Below are 17,358 nucleotides of genomic sequence, written 5' to 3'. Positions count from 1 at the left end.
AAAAAGAAAGGAAAAAAAGAAAAAAAAGAAAGGAAAAAAGAAAAAAAGAAAAGAAAAAAAGAAAAGAAAAAAAGAAAGGAAAAAAAGAAAGAAGAAAAAAAAAAGAAAAAGAAGAAGAAAAAAAAGAGAAAAAAAAATTAAAAGGTTTAGGGTAGATTGGAGTTTGGGGCCTTTGGTCAATTGTAAAGAAAATAAAATAGTTTGGGTTTTTATTTGGCTTTTTTGGAGTTTTATGTAGTTGTTTTTAAACCCTAAATTTGTAAACTCTAATATATTTCAATATAAAAAATAATTTAAAATACTCTAAAGAACCTAAACCCTAATATCATATACCATATCCTAGTTTGAGGTTTTTGGGCAATTGAAAAAAAAAATGATTTGAGATTTCGTTTGGCCGTGTTGGAGTTTCGTTTAATTGTTTTTAAACCCTAAACCAATAAACTCTAATACCTTTTTATATAAAAATAATATAAAATATCCTAAAGGACTAAACCCTAATATTCTATACGATATCTTAAATAATATAGAGTATAGATTATAAAGTATTATAGAATTTAGTGTATATATTATAGAGTATAAATAATATATCAATTTTATTTATTCATTATACTAATTTTATTTCATAGTATTTGCCTCCAGCGCGCATTATATTCATCACATATCACATGAAACCTACCATATAATTTGATTTTTTTCAATGTTTTTTATCAATGTAGTAGATAATATGTTAAATAAACATATTGTGAAGTTTCATTCAAAATTTCCGTATTTTGATAATAATTTCCATCGTTTCCGTCGAATTTTTGTCGAAATTTAAAAATCTTCGAAATTTCCGTCGAAATTTCCATCGAAATTTCCATCGAAATTTCCTCGAAACCCGAAATTTTATTCCTTGGTTACGCTGCGTCATTTACTAAAAAACAGAAAATCGCTTTCTCGTCATGGCTTCCACTACACTCCACGCACTCTCTGTATCACCAAGCCAGATCATCACCATCAGGTTATCCCCATTATTAAAAAAGACAAATTATCCCATGTGCTATGTATGCTTTTAGACCCCCCCAGACGTATATATGAAAGATCAGAAGAATACAAATCATGAAGTATATTGTAGAGTCTAAGAAATCGGCAATGGGTTCACTAGGTCTTATCTTGCATGCTGTCTTCACCAATAGCACAACTCCAACTAATATTATCACAAATATTTCTGTTTTTTGTTTTAATGGTAAACATCACATGCAAAAGAACTTTGTGTCAGTCTGAAAATCACATCTCTGGGTGAGCCATAAAACTATTAACTAAGTAAAGCGAAACGACAAAACAAATTCCAATTAAACAAAAACGTACGTTAATTTGTAACCCCACTAAGGGAGGGCCAACTTGAAAAGCTAGCATATGTTCATTTGCATTTGCAGGTACATTAATTTCTTATCATTTTCTAACAGCCAATAAATTTTCATACATTTTGTATTCTTGTAAAAGAACGACTTGTACTCGTGGGTTCATCACATGGATTTGTGGACCACATTATCATGTATTCATTTTAGAGAAAGCTTAATTACCACATGTGATGCACTACCCTAAAATGTGATGACTCATCACTGATGGGTAGACTAAGTACTTGCTCAGTTGCTCCCATTATTTAGCAACCCCGTGAAGGAGGCCTGAAATAATTACAAAAAAGTAAAAAAAAACACACACACACGTTAAGTTTCAAATAGAGATGCTATAGGGAACTCCCATTGCGGTGACTCCGGGCTCCGAAACTGGCTTCAAAAGCTCATAAGGCACAACCCCAGCTCCATTTCTGTTCTTGAAATCACTGTTAGCATTTCGATCATCAATAGTTCCTTCAAGCATCTGCAACCTCCCCTTAAACCGTTCGAACGCCGCCTTTATAACCGGGTCCTCACCCCACGCCTGCTCCATCTTCTCCCCAATGTACTCCTCATCCGGCGAATGATTCGACAAAATGTCCAAAACGCACATGATTCTTGTCGCCTGAATTTGCGACGGAAAGCACTGCAGAAGGGCACTTTCGGGTTTTCTCAAGAAGTTTTTCCACTCCTCCTCTGAGGGGTCCTCAGTGGGCATATTGGTCCTTGCAATTGTGGGTCTGTTTGGGAAATAGCCTGCATAGGCGTATTGACCAAAGTTGACTGCTGCATGGTGACCAGAAGTAACCCACACCATTGTTGTGATGATGTTGATTAGGTCTTGTGGGGTGTTGAGTTCTGGCCACCATGGCTCGTCTTTTTTGTCACCATGGCCTACTGTTTTGATCTCTGTCCACCATGCTTGGATCTCTTGGTCGGTCTGTACAAGGTTGGGCTCTGGGTAGTAGTGGGTCACATAGTCAGTGACCCATTGCTTGATGGCATCCCATAAGAGGAGTCCATCATTGGCAAATGGGTAGTCTTCAATTGTCAGCCTTAGGCCATGTGGAGCAGTTGGGTCCTCAACAGCCATTCCCCTAGCAAAATACAAAAATCATGACCTAGCTTATATAGATGAACATGCACCTTATAGCTAGAAGACTAGGCTAGAAATGAAGTTACCTGCTAATGAGGTCAGCCGGTAATGCCTCGTGGTCAAATCTCCACTGCTTACCATAGGCAACAGCGCTAAGCTCAATGGAGTATTTTTGAGGCGAGAATGAGGATTCAATGATGCCACCGGCATTGATTAGTGATTCACGAGCAAGAGAATTGATCTCCATCGTGTATCTGAAATGGGGATGTAATAATCTATAGATTGGGTGCATCGCACTCAGTTGCCGATTTGTTGCAATTATATAAGGTTCTGTGGCACAATGTGTTCTTAACCTGGAAAATAAATGAAACATAGCAATACTGAGTAAATAAATTTGGTGAATATAACAATACTAATTACTTTAGCAGATAAAAAAAGAAAATTACCAGTGACTAACGAGCTGATGATAACCAGAATCGTGGGCAAGGACATGAGCTTTGGCAATCCTCCAAAGCCAGACGCCGGTGGCATTCCAACAGGGTTGGAAGACTTGCTTCCACTGTGGCTTTCCGTCCATGGGTGGCCGCGTCAACTCAATGGCGAGTGGCCTCAGTGTGCCTTCTGGGGTCAGGAAAAACACCGTCCTCGATCCATAGAGTGTCGTGCCTTCGACTTCTCTTACTTTCCTCACATAGGGTAAAAGTAAATCATGGTAATCTAAGATAAACAGCTTCCTTTCTCTTATGGCCTGCTCATATATCAAAGTTGTACACATTCAAAAATAATGATAACACGTCAAATTATCATATTAAAAAATTTTAAAATTTAAAATAATTAATATTATGCCACCTCGTTTATTGTCGCGAAGCCTCTAATCTCTTGCTCAATCATCTCCTTCGTGATTGCTGATTCTGGCGGACCATAAACCTCAGGGTCCAATTCACTCTTCAATGGCCATTCCTGCAATTTTGTATTTCCCATTTTGCTTTTTTGTCAATTGAATTGTGAGCATGTATAAAGTGATAATTAATAACCTCCATGAATATGATTAATTAATACTGTATCCACAATTCATACCTTCACCAATCTGATGCTATATGGGTTCAGACCCGCAAGTGTCTGCCTAGCAAATTCCTCGTCCCTAAACCAAAAGAATTTGTCCCCTGAAAAAGTGAAAATATCCAAAAAGAAAAAGAAAAAAAATCAATAAACTAATTAACATGTTATATATACTGTGAGATCTGAATAATAATTCAAATAAGAATCAATGATATAGAATGAGAATATATTATATATATCTATATATACACAGAGACGTAGTATGTGTGGGGACTGGGAAGTGAGTTGGCTTACTATTCATTGATTCTGGTGGCACAAAACGCAAGACATCATCTCCAGACGCCATAACCTTGACTAGCCTGGGAAGGAGGGTTTTGAGAAAGCCTTGTTCCTTGAAGGGAGGCAAGTTAATGCCATCATTGTAGAGTGAGTCTATGGCTGTGAATAATGGGAATCCAAGATCATTGTCAACCATCGCCATCTCCAGGGACGGCACCAATGCGTGCATCACAGAGTACACTGTCTTCGCTGAAAACGTCAGCTGCTTTACCTCGGAGAATGCTTCGTCTCTAGGAACATAGACCCTGTTGCTCCTTTTCTCCGATAATGGATCTATATATATTTTTTGACTATTATTATTAAATATATGGCCGGTCTATATTCACACTCAGAAAACATAACATAATATATTAAAGATCATATCATCTACTAAAAGAAAGTACTCACCCGTGTTACAAAGTGGTCGGCCAGTCCTACAACGTCTGGGATAGGGGAAGTCTTTGCCACCAAGTACTGGTCTTTGGAGGTCTGGATTCCTATCAGGATCCCCAAGGTCGTTGTAAACATCATAATCATAGACCCTCTCAAAGCACTTGCGCTCTCCTTGGCCATTCCCACGCAAAGTCACCAGCTCCTCTTCTCTTAGCCTCACCAACGCACTTGGTGTTTGATATGGCAAGTATGACTGCTCTCCATGCACGTACACAAACACAAATCATGCACATTTGAAACGAAGATCAGCATTAAGAATTTGGGTTCTTTGTTATATTTTTTTTGACTTGTTCAAATAAAAAACAAACTGAGGAAAAACGAATAATGGATTTGGATCCCAATTTTTGAGGGCAAACAAAATCATTTTTCTTCTATATTTTATATTTATATATATGAAATAAAGGGTGACCTTGTTTGTGAAGAAAACCCTCTTCTCAGGGTTGTCATACTTGGAATGAAGCCATGAATTACAGCTAAGATGTAGAGAGCCATTTGGGAGGCCGTCGAGGACAATGTCCTTGATAAACATCTCTTTGTGGTGCTCATTCTCCAGGAGAACAGCACCTACTTCCTCATAATCTACTGGAACTTTAAAATCTGCCTCGTATTTAATTTCACCCTCTTCTCGGCGACTTTTGTGTGCAAATCCTGTCACTTTTTCCTTCTCTAATCCACTTTCTTCACCACAAACCAAACTAATTAATTAATAAATAAATCATTTAAAATCACAATAGCCTTGATGGTAGACGAATGAGGCAACCACCTCGGGCTCCGGAATGTTAAGAGTTCTCAAATTTTATAAATCTCTTATATACTTATATATTATGTTATATTCAAGTAATGTACATGAAGGATCGATAACCCAACTTTTATAACTTGTCTCAAACTCCTAAAATCTCAGGACCGGTCTTGTATATGTCTCACTCCTATATATATATATCATTATCTATATTTAGACTATATATTAATTAAACAAATCATATATGCTTCAATATGAAGGTTTAACAACTAAATATGTCAGACTTTTTGGTAATATGCATATATATATATATATATATATCTCTCTCTCTGTATTTCCATAAATATGAATATAAAGTTTTAATAATTAGGGACCTAATTAAGAAGACTGGACGAGGAGCTTCGCATCTTAATTACATATTGTTACCCGCTATGCGCATCTCATTCATTAATGCAAGTTATCAAATTAACTACTTGTTGGATTAGTACTACTATATATATATTGTAAGTATATGGTATAAAAATATGGTATATCTAGCACTACTGTAGGTAATATCTACATATTTTGACAGTTTTTTTTTATCAATTATATATTTCTAAAAATTGAACAAAAAAAAAAAGTTGTAGATGATAGAGAAGTATATATGTTTCGATCGTTTGGCCTTGTTGGAGTTTGTAATATATGCTCTGGGTTTTATCCAACTGGGACCATATAATGACCAGTCTCCAAGGTGTCCAAACTGAGTTTCCTTTTATTTTTGGTTTGTAGGGACCATTTATATGTGAAGTAGAAACAACCTCCCCCCATTTGGCAGATATATACAAACGAATATGTATATAGATTATTCTTAATATGGAATTGATTATTACATATGATTTTCTTCTTTTGTTCTTGAATTAAGACAATGATTTTCCATTAATTACGAGGAGTGAGGAGTACGTTAGTGTAACCTGGAAAATATATTTGGTCGAACAACAAATCTCTGCATGTTCCAGTTAGCTAGCTATCTAGCAGTCTTTTCTGGCTAAAAAAAGAAAAAAAAAATGAAGAAATAGCTATTTGATCTCTCTTTCAACAAGAAACAACTAATCAAGTTCATCAAAAAGAAAACAACTAAGCAAGATCTTCGATTGAACAAAAAAAAATTAAAGTTAAAGAATTGGATATATTGATCATGCATATTTAAATTTAGGGCATCATTATTCCCACTTCTTATGTACCATACTCTCCTACAAGAGTGTGGGAGTTTATGGGTACAGCGCGAATGACTTTATTCTAAATTTAATAGTTTCTATTGTAATTTCAGAATGAAAAAAGAATTTCGGGTTATAAATTAACATAGATGGTTTGACTGCTTAATTAATTAATTTGCTAATTAAAGTTCATATATGTACGTATGTATATGGATCGATATATACTTACCGGGATCCAGGTCGGCACTAACAAGCTCCATGAGGAGCGAGTGGCCAAGCAAATCTGTGATATCATCAAGCCCTCGTGTTAGGCCAAGATGTGACAAAAACCCTCCGACTGTAAGCGTCACAGTGACTGTGGCTTTAACACTAATGAACTCCTCGGTGAATATTGAAGTACTAATGCTTTTAGTAGTACTAGTACCATCACTTGAAGAAGTAGTAGTAGTAGTAGTAGTTGAAGTAGTAGTACCATCAGTTGTAGTAATACCATCAGTTGAAGTAGTGGTAGTTGAAGTAGTAGTGGTAGTTGTGGGTTTTATGCAGTTGGTTATAGGAATGAGTTTTTGGTGTTTATTGGCCATGGGGATGAGTACTGAGGGCCTTGACCAGACTGCAGGCAGTGAAGCCCTGCTGCCATGGATGAATATTGGCTTGTGCAGAAAGAGAGCAGACTGTGATTGGTGAACTTGAGGGTTCAGCATATCTTTTGCTGAGTTTTTGCATGTGGAGGATAACTAGATAAGAGGGTCTTAGAGATTTGCTTGGAGAGCTTTGGGTTACGTATATGAAGCGAAATATCCTTATATAGAGGACAGCGAAAGGAAAAATTATTTTATTTTTATTAAGATATAATGTAACGTATGAACTTATATGTAAATTATAGGATTTAGATTTTCTATTTGTCTTGTTTTTATTTATTTTAATTATAACCGTGCAATATAAATTTAATAATTAATGTAATTCCATTCACACTTCAAAAGTTTTTACAACCTGAAATTTAAAATTTTATAGAGAGCATATATTTAGAGAAAGCTTACCAGATGTCATGCACTGCCCTTAAATGTGATGACTCATGGCTAGATTAAGTTGACCCCATAAAAAAACAAAAACTTGCCCCCAAGCAAAAACAAATCCGCACGCATCAACTCATTGTCTGATAGTTTATTCACACTTAATTCTAATTTTAATCATAAAATTAGTTTGAATTTTCTACACTGCATATATATTGTAGTGAAAGCTTACCACATGTCATGCACTACCCTTAAATGTGATGACTCATGGCTAGACTAACTTGCTCCCATTATTTAGCAACCCCATGAAGGAGGCCTGAAATAACTACAAAAAAGTAAAAAAAAACACACACACACACACTAAGTTTCAAATAGAGATGCTATAGGGAACTCCCATTGCGGTGACTCCGGGGTCCGAAACTGGCTTCAAAAGCTCATAAGGCACAACCCCAGCTCCATTTCTGTTCTTGAAATCACTGTTAGCATTTCAATCATCAATAGTTCCTTCAAGCATCTGCAACCTCCCCTTAAACCGTTCGAACGCCGCCTTTATAACCGGTTCCTCAGCCCACGCCTGCTCCATCTTCTCCCCAATGTACTCCTCATCCGGCGAATGATTCGACAAAATGTCCAAAACGCACATGATTCTAGTCGCCTGAATTTGCGACGGGAAGCACTGCAGAAGGGCACTTTCGGCAATGGGTTCACTAGGTCTTATCTTGCATGCTGTCTTCACCAATAGCACAACTCCAACTAATATTATCACAAATATTTCTGTTTTTTGTTTTAATGGTAAACATCACATGCAAAAGAACTTTGTGTCAGTCTGAAAATCACATCTCTGGGTGAGCCATGAAACTATTAACTAAGTAAAGCGAAACGACAAAACAAATTCCAACAAAAACGTACGTTAATTTGTAACCCCACTAAGGGAGGGCCAACTTGAAAAGCTAGCATATGTTCATTTGCATTTGCAGGTACATTAATTTCTTATCATTTTCTAACAGCCAATAAATTTTCATACATTTTGTATTCTTTGTAAAAGAACGACTTGTACTCGTGGGTTCATCACATGGATTTGTGGACCACATTATCATGTATTCGTTGTAGAGAAAGCTTTTTTTTTTTTGGCCAAGTTGTAGAGAAAGCTTAATTACCACATGTGATGCACTACCCTATAATGTGATGACTCATCACTGATGGGTAGACTAAGTACTTGCTCCCATTATTTAGCAACCCCATCATGAAGGAGGCCTGAAATAATTACAAAAAAGTAAAAAACACACACACACGCGTTAAGTTTCAAATAGAGATGCTATAGGGAACTCCCATTGCGGTGACTCCGGGGTCCGAAACTGGCTTCAAAAGCTCATAAGGCACAACCCCAGCTCCATTTCTGTTCTTGAAATCACTGTTAGCATTTCGATCATCAATAGTTCCTTCAAGCATCTGCAACCTCCCCTTAAACCGTTCGAACGCCGCCTTTATAACCGGTTCCTCAGCCCACGCCTGCTCCATCTTCTCCCCAATGTACTCCTCATCCGGCGAATGATTCGACAAAATGTCCAAAACAGCCATGATTCTCGTCGCTTGAATTTGCGACGGGAAGCACTGCAAGAGGGCACCTTCGGGTTTTTTCAAAAAGTTTTGCCAAAACTCCTCTGATGGGTCCTCAGTGGGCATATTGATCCTTGCAATCGTGGGTCTATTTGGGAAATAGCCTGCATAGGCATATTGACCAAAGTTGACTGCTGCATGGTGACCAGAAGTGACCCACACCATTGTTGTGATGATGTTGATGAGGTCTTGTGGGGTGTTGAGTTCTGGCCACCATGGCTCGTCTTTTTTGTCACCATGGCCTACTGTTTTGATTTCGGTCCACCATGCTTGGAGCTCTGGATCGGACCGGACAAGGTTGGGGTCTGGGTAGTAGTGGGTCACATAGTCAGTGACCCATTGTTTGATGGCATCCCATAAGAGGAGACCATCATTGGCAAAAGGGTAGTCTTCAATTGCTAGCCTTAGGCCATGTGGAGCAGTTGGGTCCTCAACAGCCATTCCCCTAGCAAAATACAAAAATCATGACCTTAATTAGTCGAACACTTTAGAGTCATGATGTAATTTTTATAAAGGACTTGGCTAGAAATGAAATTACCTGCTAATGAGGTCAGCCGGCAGTGCCTCTTGGTCAAATCTCCACTCCTTACCATAGGCAACGGCGCTAAGCTCAATAGAGTATTTTCCAGGCGAGAATGAGGATTCAATGATGCCACCGGCATTGATCAGTGCTTCACGAGCAAGAGAATTGATCTCCATCGTGTATCTAAAATGGGGATGTAGCAATCTATAGATTGGGTGCATCACACTCAGTTGCCGATTTGTTGCAATTATATAAGGTTCTGTGGCACAATGTGTTCTTAGCCTGTAAAATAAATGAATCACATACATATTGTCACGTACATTACTTAGTAAACAAATTTAATGAGTTATGTACCCATACTTATAATTATAAAAAACATAGTACTTAATTATGAATTACCAATGACTAACGAGCTGATGATAACCAGAATCGTGGGCAAGGACATGAGCTTTGGCGAGCCTCCAAAGCCAGACTCCGGTGGCATTCCAACAGGGTTGGAAAACCTGCTTCCACTGTGGCTTTCCATCCAATGGTGGCCGCGTCAACTCAATGACCAGTGGCCTCAGTGTGCCTTCCGGGGTTAGGAAAAACACTGTCCTTGATCCATATAATGTTGTACCCTCCAGTTCTCTTACTTTGCTCACGTAGGGTAAAAACAAATCATGGTAATCCAAAATAAATAACTTTTTTTCTCTTATGGCCTGCACACATCGATATTGTACGTATTAAAGAATTTGATATATAATATGTTAGATTCTGGGGCAAAAGTATTTCCACTTTAATTGATTAATATTATGTATGGCACCTCCTTGATAGTCGCGAAGCCTCTAATTTCTTGCTCAATCATTTCCTTAGTGATTGCCGATTCTGGCGGACCATATATCTCGGGGTCCAATTCACTTTTCAATGGCCATTCCTGCATTTTTTTTTTTTATTTGAATTATACTTGTGTATATGACATCTTTAATGTGTGTTACGTACTGTATCTACAATTAATTCATTACCTTCACCAATTTGATGCTATATGGGTTCAGACCCGCAAGAGTCTGCCGAGCAAATTCATCGTCCCTAAACCAAAAGAATTTGTCCCCTAAACACCCAAAAAGAAAAGTTACACAATCAATTAGAAATTTAGAAGGAGATTAATATATAGAGTAATAATCTCTTACCTAATTAATGCCAAAAAAATTAAAATTAAAATTCACAATCTGACGATGGATATATATAAGACAATTTGCATGTATGAGAGAGAGTGAGTGTGCAAACTGTTCATTGTCTCCGGAGGCTCAAAACGCAAGACATCATCTCCAGAAGCCATAACCTTGACAACCCTGGGAAGAAGGGTTTTAAGAAAGCCTTGTTCCTGGAAGGGAGGCAAGTTAATGCCTTCATTGTAGAGTGAGTCTATGGCCGTGAATAATGGGAATCCAAGATCAGTGTCAACGATCGCCGTCTCCAGAGACGGCACCAATGCGTGCAACACAGAGTACACTGTCTTTGCTGAAAATGTCAGCTGCTTCACCTCTGAGAATGCTTCATCTCTAGGAACGTAAACACTCGTGCTCCTTTTCTCCGATAATGAATCTGCATATATATATATATAAATAAAAATATATAACTCTTTAAATTTTGATATTATGTGAGACAATCACTTAATCATAAAAAACTAAATTATTAGAAAATGGACAGTGAATATTATTTTTAAGTATATTTTTATTAATTTAAACTGTCTGATAAAAGAACACGAGTAACCTGCTTCACTGAGTGGTCGGCCGGTCCTACAACGTCTGGGATAGGGAAAGTCCTTGCCACCAAGTACTGGTCTTTGGAGGTTTAGACTGCTATCAGGATCCCCAAGGTCGTTGTAAACATCATAATCGTAGACCCTCTCAAAGCTCTTGCGCTCTCCTTGGCCATTCCCACGCAAAGTCACCAGCTCCTCTTCTCGTAGCCTCACCAACCCACTTGGTGTTTGAGATGGCAAGTATGACTGCATGCGCGTTAACCACATTTAATTTACTGCTTAATGAAACGATTAATTAATTAATTAATTATATTATATATTTTAAATAATTCAAGGGTGACCTTGTTTGTGAAGAAAACCCTCTTATCCGGGTTGTCATACTTGGAATGAAGCCATGAATTGCAGCAAAGATGTAGAGAACCATTGGGGAGGCCATCGAGGACAATGTCCTTGAGAAACATCTCCTTGTGGTGCTCATTCTCAATCAGAACAGCACCCACTCTCCCAAAATCTACCGGAATTTTAAAATCTGTCTCATATTTAACTTCACCCTCCTCTCGGTGAGTTCTATGTGCAAACTCTGTCACCTTCTTCTCTGATCCACCTTCACCATAAAACAAACTTATTAATTAATAAATTATTTAATATCATAATACATGTTAATGTGTGTACGTATCACACCTATACATATATGACGTGATATATGTATATAGTTAATCATGACGTGCTATTGATTAGACGAATCATGTTTGAATTAATATGTGATTTTAAGAACATGATATGTGAGACTTTCCGCTAATAAAGAAAATATTACTCTTATATATGTATGTATCTCCATAAATATTGTGCATCTTACTTACATATTGTTACCCATTATGCACATCTCATCTGTTGACTGTGATGCAAATATGCAAATATTGTTAACTATTAATTGGAGTTTATACTTTTCATGCAAATATGCTCTCTGGGTTTCATCCAACTGGGACCATGTATATGTTAAAGGATAACTCCTAATACAGCTGTATATATTTATCTAAGATATTATGTTCCTAATACAGCTGTATATATTTATCTTAGATATTATGTACTTATCTCTGTTCTCTTTATGATAATGATGTAAGATTAGTCATACCTTTTAGGACTCTTGTATCTATGCTCTATATATTGGAATACAATGGACTCCACTACCGTGATTGATTCTCTGATTTATTTCATATGTGACCAGTCTCCATTCTCCAAGGTCCAAATTGCGTGTTTCCTTTTCCTTTTTTTTTTTTTTTTTCCTTTTTGTAGGAACCATTTATATGTGAACTAGAAACCACTTTAACGCTTTTCCCAAATTTCTATAATTTTTCGTCTAGTAGCCGCCAGCAATCCATATCTCTCTCTCTCTCTCTCTTAACGCTTACAAGTTACAATCTCCACACATTTAGCAGATATTGCACATATATAGTATAGATTAATTTTTAATTAATATGGAATTGATCATTAGATTTGATTTTCTTCTTTGTTTCTTAATTAAGATAATGGTTTTCTTCTTTGTAACCTGAAACTATTTGAACAACAAATATTCTCTGTTTCATAAAATTAATAACGAGCTATAATTTCCAGTTAGCTAGCCACCTAGCTAGCAGTCTTTTCTGGCTAAAAAAAGAAAAAATCGCTAGCTGATCGATCTCTCTTCTCAACAAAGAAACAACTAATCAAAAAGATTGACACCACATAGCTAGGCCAGAAAAAAAAATGAAGATTGACAACATGCACAAGAATATTGAACAAAAAAAATTAAAGATAAACAATTAGATATATAATATACATTCATATTTCAATTTAGGCATCATTATTCGCAATTTCGGACTACTGTACTTTCCTACAAGAGTGTGGGAATTTATGGGTGGTGCATGAATGACGTACTCTACTCTAAATTTAACAATAATTGTAGATTAATTTCAGAATGAAAACAATTTTGGGTTTGACAAAATAAATAGAATTTTGGGTAAACAAAAAAAAAATCATAGACACGTTATAATATTCACTTGACTTAATTTCCTATCATATATGGTTTAATTATGGTTAAAGTACGTACTATTTTAGGTGGTTAGTTTGAATGCTTAATTAATTAATTAATTTGCTAATTAAATTCCATATATATGTATATAGATATACACTTACTGGGATCCAGGTCGGCACCAACAAGCTCCATGAGGAGCGAGTGGCCGAGCATATCTGTGATATCATCAAGCCCTCGTGTTAGGCCAAGATGTGACAAAAACCCTCCGACTGTAAGCGTCACAGTGACTGTGGCTTTAACACTAATGAACTCCTCGGTGAATATTGAAGTACTAATGCTTTTAGTAGTAGTACTAGTACCATCACTTGAAGAAGTAGTAGTAGTAGTAGTAGTTGAACTAGAAGTACCATCAGTTGTAGTAGTACCATCAGTTGAAGTAGTAGTAGTTGAAGTAGTAGTGGTAGTTGTGGGTTTTATGCAGTTGGTTATAGGAATGAATTTTTTGTGTTTATTGGCCATGGGGATGAGTACTGAGGGCCTTGACCAGACTGCAGGCAGAGAAGCACTGCCGCCATGGATGAATGGCTTGTGCAGAAAGAGGCTTTGGGCAGACTGTGATTGGTGAACTTGGGGGTTCAGCATATCTTTTTGCTGAGTTTTTGCATGTGGAGGATAACTAGATAAGAGTGTCTTAGAGATTTGCCTTGGAGAGCTTTAGGTCACATATATGAAGCTATATATTCTTATATACAGGATCCAGGAGGAAAGAAATTATGTATTTTTATCACGGTAACACTACATGATATGCTGATGTAATATTATACACAAATTTTTATATAAATTATAACATATGTAAAACGATAATTATTTAAGCTCTAAAATTTTTCTTTTAATGATTATTGATTTATTATAATTTTGGTGGATTCGTAACACATCAATAGGTTATATAATATACATTATCGTTATACACTAATTTGTATGGAAAGAAACGTGATTGTGAACGGCACTATATATAGGTTCCTCCTCTAGTTAATTAAAAAGCTGGATTTTATGTGCTTTATCTAAAATTAATTAGAAAGTAGGTCTAAATCTACCTACTAAATTATATAAGAAGAAGATTATAATGGAGGAACAAATTAATAGTCTCTTTTTTTTCCCAACAAAAGATTAATAATCTCATTTCTCTTTTCTTATTCGATCACAATGAAGAACCCTAAATACACGAAAAGTACACAATGTTTCTAGTAATAGGCGTACTCACTTTAAAAACTTTTAACACTTTATGTTGAACGAGCGTTAACACTATTTGAAAATTAGTAACAATGATGGATAAGATGATAAGATGAAGGTATTCGATCTCATTAATTATTGGCCAGCCGGGTTAGCAGCAAATCTCATGATCATGATTGTACATGCATCCACAATTCTTTTTTTTTTTTTTTAAATCTAATGCATCTACGTACAATTTAATCTACATAGTACGGACTAGATGGCATTCCTAATTTCCTACGAGATCGATTCAATTCTGTCTTCAATGTTCTCATAAATTAAATAATAATTACGTGGCACATATGATGCATATATATGCAGTTTAGTGGTTCATTGCAATTATATATATACAGTACGGGTACAGTGGTCCATTCTCCTATAACCTAGCCTAGCTAGCCAGAAAAAATGGTCCCGGCCTCTACCTATTTTGTACCTAATTAATTCGTAAATTTACTGATCTACTGATATATATATATATGTCATAGATGTACGTATAGATTCATAACATAAGCCTAAAATGTTCCCACATTATCTATATATACGGATGAAACATGTGGTTCATTTCATTTGTAATGACCCATCAATCCATCATGAAAAAGGCGGGAACCTGTACTTATTTTTCAGTGAAAACTAATGATGACATATATCATTTTGTATTATTATATAGCAACACTGCTTGCGACAGTTGTTTTTTGGTACCATGTACTATACATTCAATGAATGTGCGCTTGACTTTGCATCAATCAGCAAAAAACAACAAATAAGTACTACTTATGCACGTGATTCATACTTGATAGGATCATGAGATCATGCGTATGCCGGGCGTATATGTATAATGTATGTATATTGGCCTTTTGTTGGGTTAATTAATTTTGTTTTTAATTTTTTTGAATGATATAGATGTGAAATGAGAGAGAGCTGCCAAAGAGAAGGATGATGGAGACTCCTCAATCCTCATATATAATACCAAGCAAGAAACCGTCCAATGTATGGCTGGTACGTACTGAAAAGCCAGCGGTCCAGGTTTTTTTTTTGGCCAATATTATACTCCATCTCTCTTTCCCAATCCACATGCAACACCTACAGATTCCCATCTACTACTTGTAGCCTAGTACTAGCTAGTCACTACCAATTAATTAATCTTTTATATGGATATTAGAATGCCTTGTGGAGTTGTGGGTAATGTTAACTGTAGTTGGGTCAGCTTAATTTACATTTAAAGTCCATTTTTGCTCCATGTATCAAGATCGATCAAGATTGATTTTACCATATAAATATGAGCAATTGAGCACTGAGAAACATCGTAAGACCGTCTCCATCAGTTAGTTTGATCGAATACTTACTTAGTAATTATGTTGGATCGATTTTTGTTTTGTTTTATAGTTTCGGCCCCTTTCGTGTTTGGGCTTGTTTGTTTCTGTCTTCTGGTGCTACCTGGGTTATGCCCTTTTAGCAAGCCCCTGTTTCGGCCTCCGGGCCTTGTACCGTTGTCCAGCCCTTTCGGGTTATTAACTTATCAATGAATCTCTCTATCCCTTTTTTTTTTTTTGCCCAAAATGAATCTCTCTATCTTGAGTTCTTGACCAAATAAAAAAGAATATACGAGGCTTATTATTTGTGATACTTGAAAGATGGGTTAATTACAAAATATATCTTAATTATACATACCAAGTATAGCCATATGGCCCATATGGGTTATACCGAGTGTTTGACTTAAGTAAAGTCACACTTAACCACACTTATGAAGACGTTTAGACTTCTATTGAATTTATTTAATTTTATATTTTACATATTAAAGCCTTGGACTTTTAAAATTCTAAATAAACTTCATTAATATTGTAACTATTCCACGTTACATAATATTGGTCTATTAGTTTATATTTTTTTCGATAATATTAGTTACTTCTTCAATATTAGTTACATAATATTGTAACTATTCCACGTTACATAACTTATAAGCACATATACTAAAGTCTAGTTTTCTGATATGGGACATTACTCAACATTACTCTCAACACGCCCCCGCACATGTGGTGAAATTTTTGACCCTTACACGTGAACAAATTGTATTGGGTGACGTGGGAGCACGTGTGGCCGTTGGGCCTTACACGCGGATAACCAAGCTCTGATACCATGATATAATTAGAGTATCCAATCCAAAACCAATTGGGTTGGATGCAATTTGTTCACGTGCTCCCACGTCACCCAATACAATTTGTTCACGTGTAAGGCTCAAAATATCGCCACACGTGCGAGGGCGTGTTGAGAGTAATGTGAAGCAATGTCACACATCAGAAAACTAGAGTTTAATATATGTGCTTATAAGCCATGGGCCTCTCCACCCATTGCCAATTGGTTTTGAGTTAGATGTTCTAATTCTATCAAGTACTAGGCTACAAGTAGTACGTAAAAGGGAATCTGTAGGTGTTGCATGTGGATTTGGAAAGAGCATCCAACCCAAAACCAATTGGCAATAGGTGGAGAGACCCAAGACTTATAAACACATATGCTAAGCATTAGTTTTCCGATGTGAGACATTGCTCCACATTACTCTCAACAGTACTAGCTAGTCACTACCAATTAATTAATCTTTTATATGGATATTAGAATGCCTTGTGGAGTTGTGGGGAATGTTAACTGTAATTGGGTCAGCTTAATTTACATTTAAAGTCCATTTTTGCTCCATGTATCAAGATCGATCAAGATTGATTTTACCATATAAATATGAGCAATTGAGCACTGAGAAACAACGTAAGACCGTCTCCATCAGTTAGTTTGATCGAATACTTACTTAGTAATTATGTTGGATCGATTTTTGTTTTGTTTTATAGTTTCGGCCCCTTTCGTTTTTGGGCTTGTTTGTTTCTGTCTTCTGGTGCTACCTGGGCTATGCCCTTTTAGCAAGCCCCTGTTTCGGCCTCCGGGCCTTGTACCGTTGTCCAGCCCT

General features: G+C 36.5%; 3 protein-coding genes across 5 annotated transcripts in view; 1 reads left to right on the top strand and 2 right to left on the bottom strand.

Moving 5' to 3' along the window:
• The window catches only part of LOC147296083 (beta-glucosidase 13-like), a 9,909-nt gene extending 6,711 nt beyond the window's left edge, over window positions 1-3,198 (top strand). Inside the window, exon 13 of the mRNA XM_086230100.1 lies at window positions 3,168-3,198. Within this exon, the coding sequence (XP_086086226.1) occupies window positions 3,168-3,198 (31 nt within the window). The remainder of the gene's footprint in view (window positions 1-3,167) is intronic.
• On the bottom strand, window positions 1,506-7,003 carry LOC147296082 (linoleate 13S-lipoxygenase 2-1, chloroplastic-like). The gene is made up of 9 exons (XM_086230097.1): window positions 6,464-7,003; window positions 4,712-4,980; window positions 4,258-4,495; window positions 3,826-4,143; window positions 3,550-3,635; window positions 3,322-3,432; window positions 2,919-3,220; window positions 2,559-2,825; window positions 1,506-2,473 (listed from the first exon to the last, which is right to left on the bottom strand). Exons 1-9 carry the CDS (start codon window positions 6,936-6,938, stop codon window positions 1,714-1,716), a joined length of 2,826 nt encoding a protein of 941 aa, XP_086086223.1. The 5' UTR covers window positions 6,939-7,003; the 3' UTR covers window positions 1,506-1,713.
• Window positions 7,004-8,391: 1,388 nt separating this feature from the next.
• On the bottom strand, window positions 8,392-13,864 carry LOC147296081 (linoleate 13S-lipoxygenase 2-1, chloroplastic-like). Of its 3 annotated transcripts, XM_086234643.1 has the most exons (10): window positions 13,577-13,863; window positions 13,304-13,525; window positions 11,473-11,735; window positions 11,140-11,377; window positions 10,654-10,971; window positions 10,392-10,477; window positions 10,193-10,303; window positions 9,787-10,088; window positions 9,403-9,669; window positions 8,392-9,309 (listed from the first exon to the last, which is right to left on the bottom strand). In XM_086234643.1, the coding sequence occupies exons 1-10, from the start codon at window positions 13,782-13,784 to the stop codon at window positions 8,550-8,552; spliced, it is 2,775 nt and encodes a 924-aa protein (XP_086090769.1). In that variant the 5' UTR covers window positions 13,785-13,863; the 3' UTR covers window positions 8,392-8,549. The 3 variants fall into 3 exon arrangements, with proteins under 3 accessions (XP_086090769.1, XP_086090762.1, XP_086090770.1); XM_086234636.1 differs by having other exon boundaries at window positions 13,304-13,863; XM_086234644.1 differs by lacking the exon at window positions 10,654-10,971 and having other exon boundaries at window positions 13,304-13,864.
• Between the last annotated feature and the right edge of the window lie 3,494 nt (window positions 13,865-17,358).

Source organism: Dryas octopetala, chromosome 1 (assembly GCF_963921425.1).
Source record: "Dryas octopetala chromosome 1, drDryOcto1.1, whole genome shotgun sequence".
Classification (NCBI taxonomy): domain Eukaryota; kingdom Viridiplantae; phylum Streptophyta; class Magnoliopsida; order Rosales; family Rosaceae; genus Dryas; species Dryas octopetala.
Note: the sequence above shows the minus strand (reverse complement) of the source record. Positions and strands in the feature narration are given on the sequence as shown.

Excerpts from the sequence above, each read along its gene's own strand:
- LOC147296082 (XM_086230097.1), bottom strand. The coding sequence starts at position 6,938 with ATGCTGAACCCTCAAGTTCACCAATCACAGTCTGCTCTCTTTCTGCAC. Across the intron at positions 4,144-4,257 it reads CCGACCACTTTGTAACACGG|ATCCATTATCGGAGAAAAGG; the intron begins GTGAGTACTTTC and ends AAATATATATAG. Across the intron at positions 2,474-2,558 it reads CCGGCTGACCTCATTAGCAG|GGGAATGGCTGTTGAGGACC; the intron begins GTAACTTCATTT and ends GTATTTTGCTAG.
- LOC147296081 (XM_086234636.1), bottom strand. The coding sequence starts at position 13,784 with ATGCTGAACCCCCAAGTTCACCAATCACAGTCTGCCCAAAGCCTCTTT. Across the intron at positions 10,478-10,653 it reads GCCTCCGGAGACAATGAACA|GGGACAAATTCTTTTGGTTT; the intron begins GTTTGCACACTC and ends TTGGGTGTTTAG. Across the intron at positions 10,304-10,391 it reads ATAGCATCAAATTGGTGAAG|GAATGGCCATTGAAAAGTGA; the intron begins GTAATGAATTAA and ends AAAAAAATGCAG.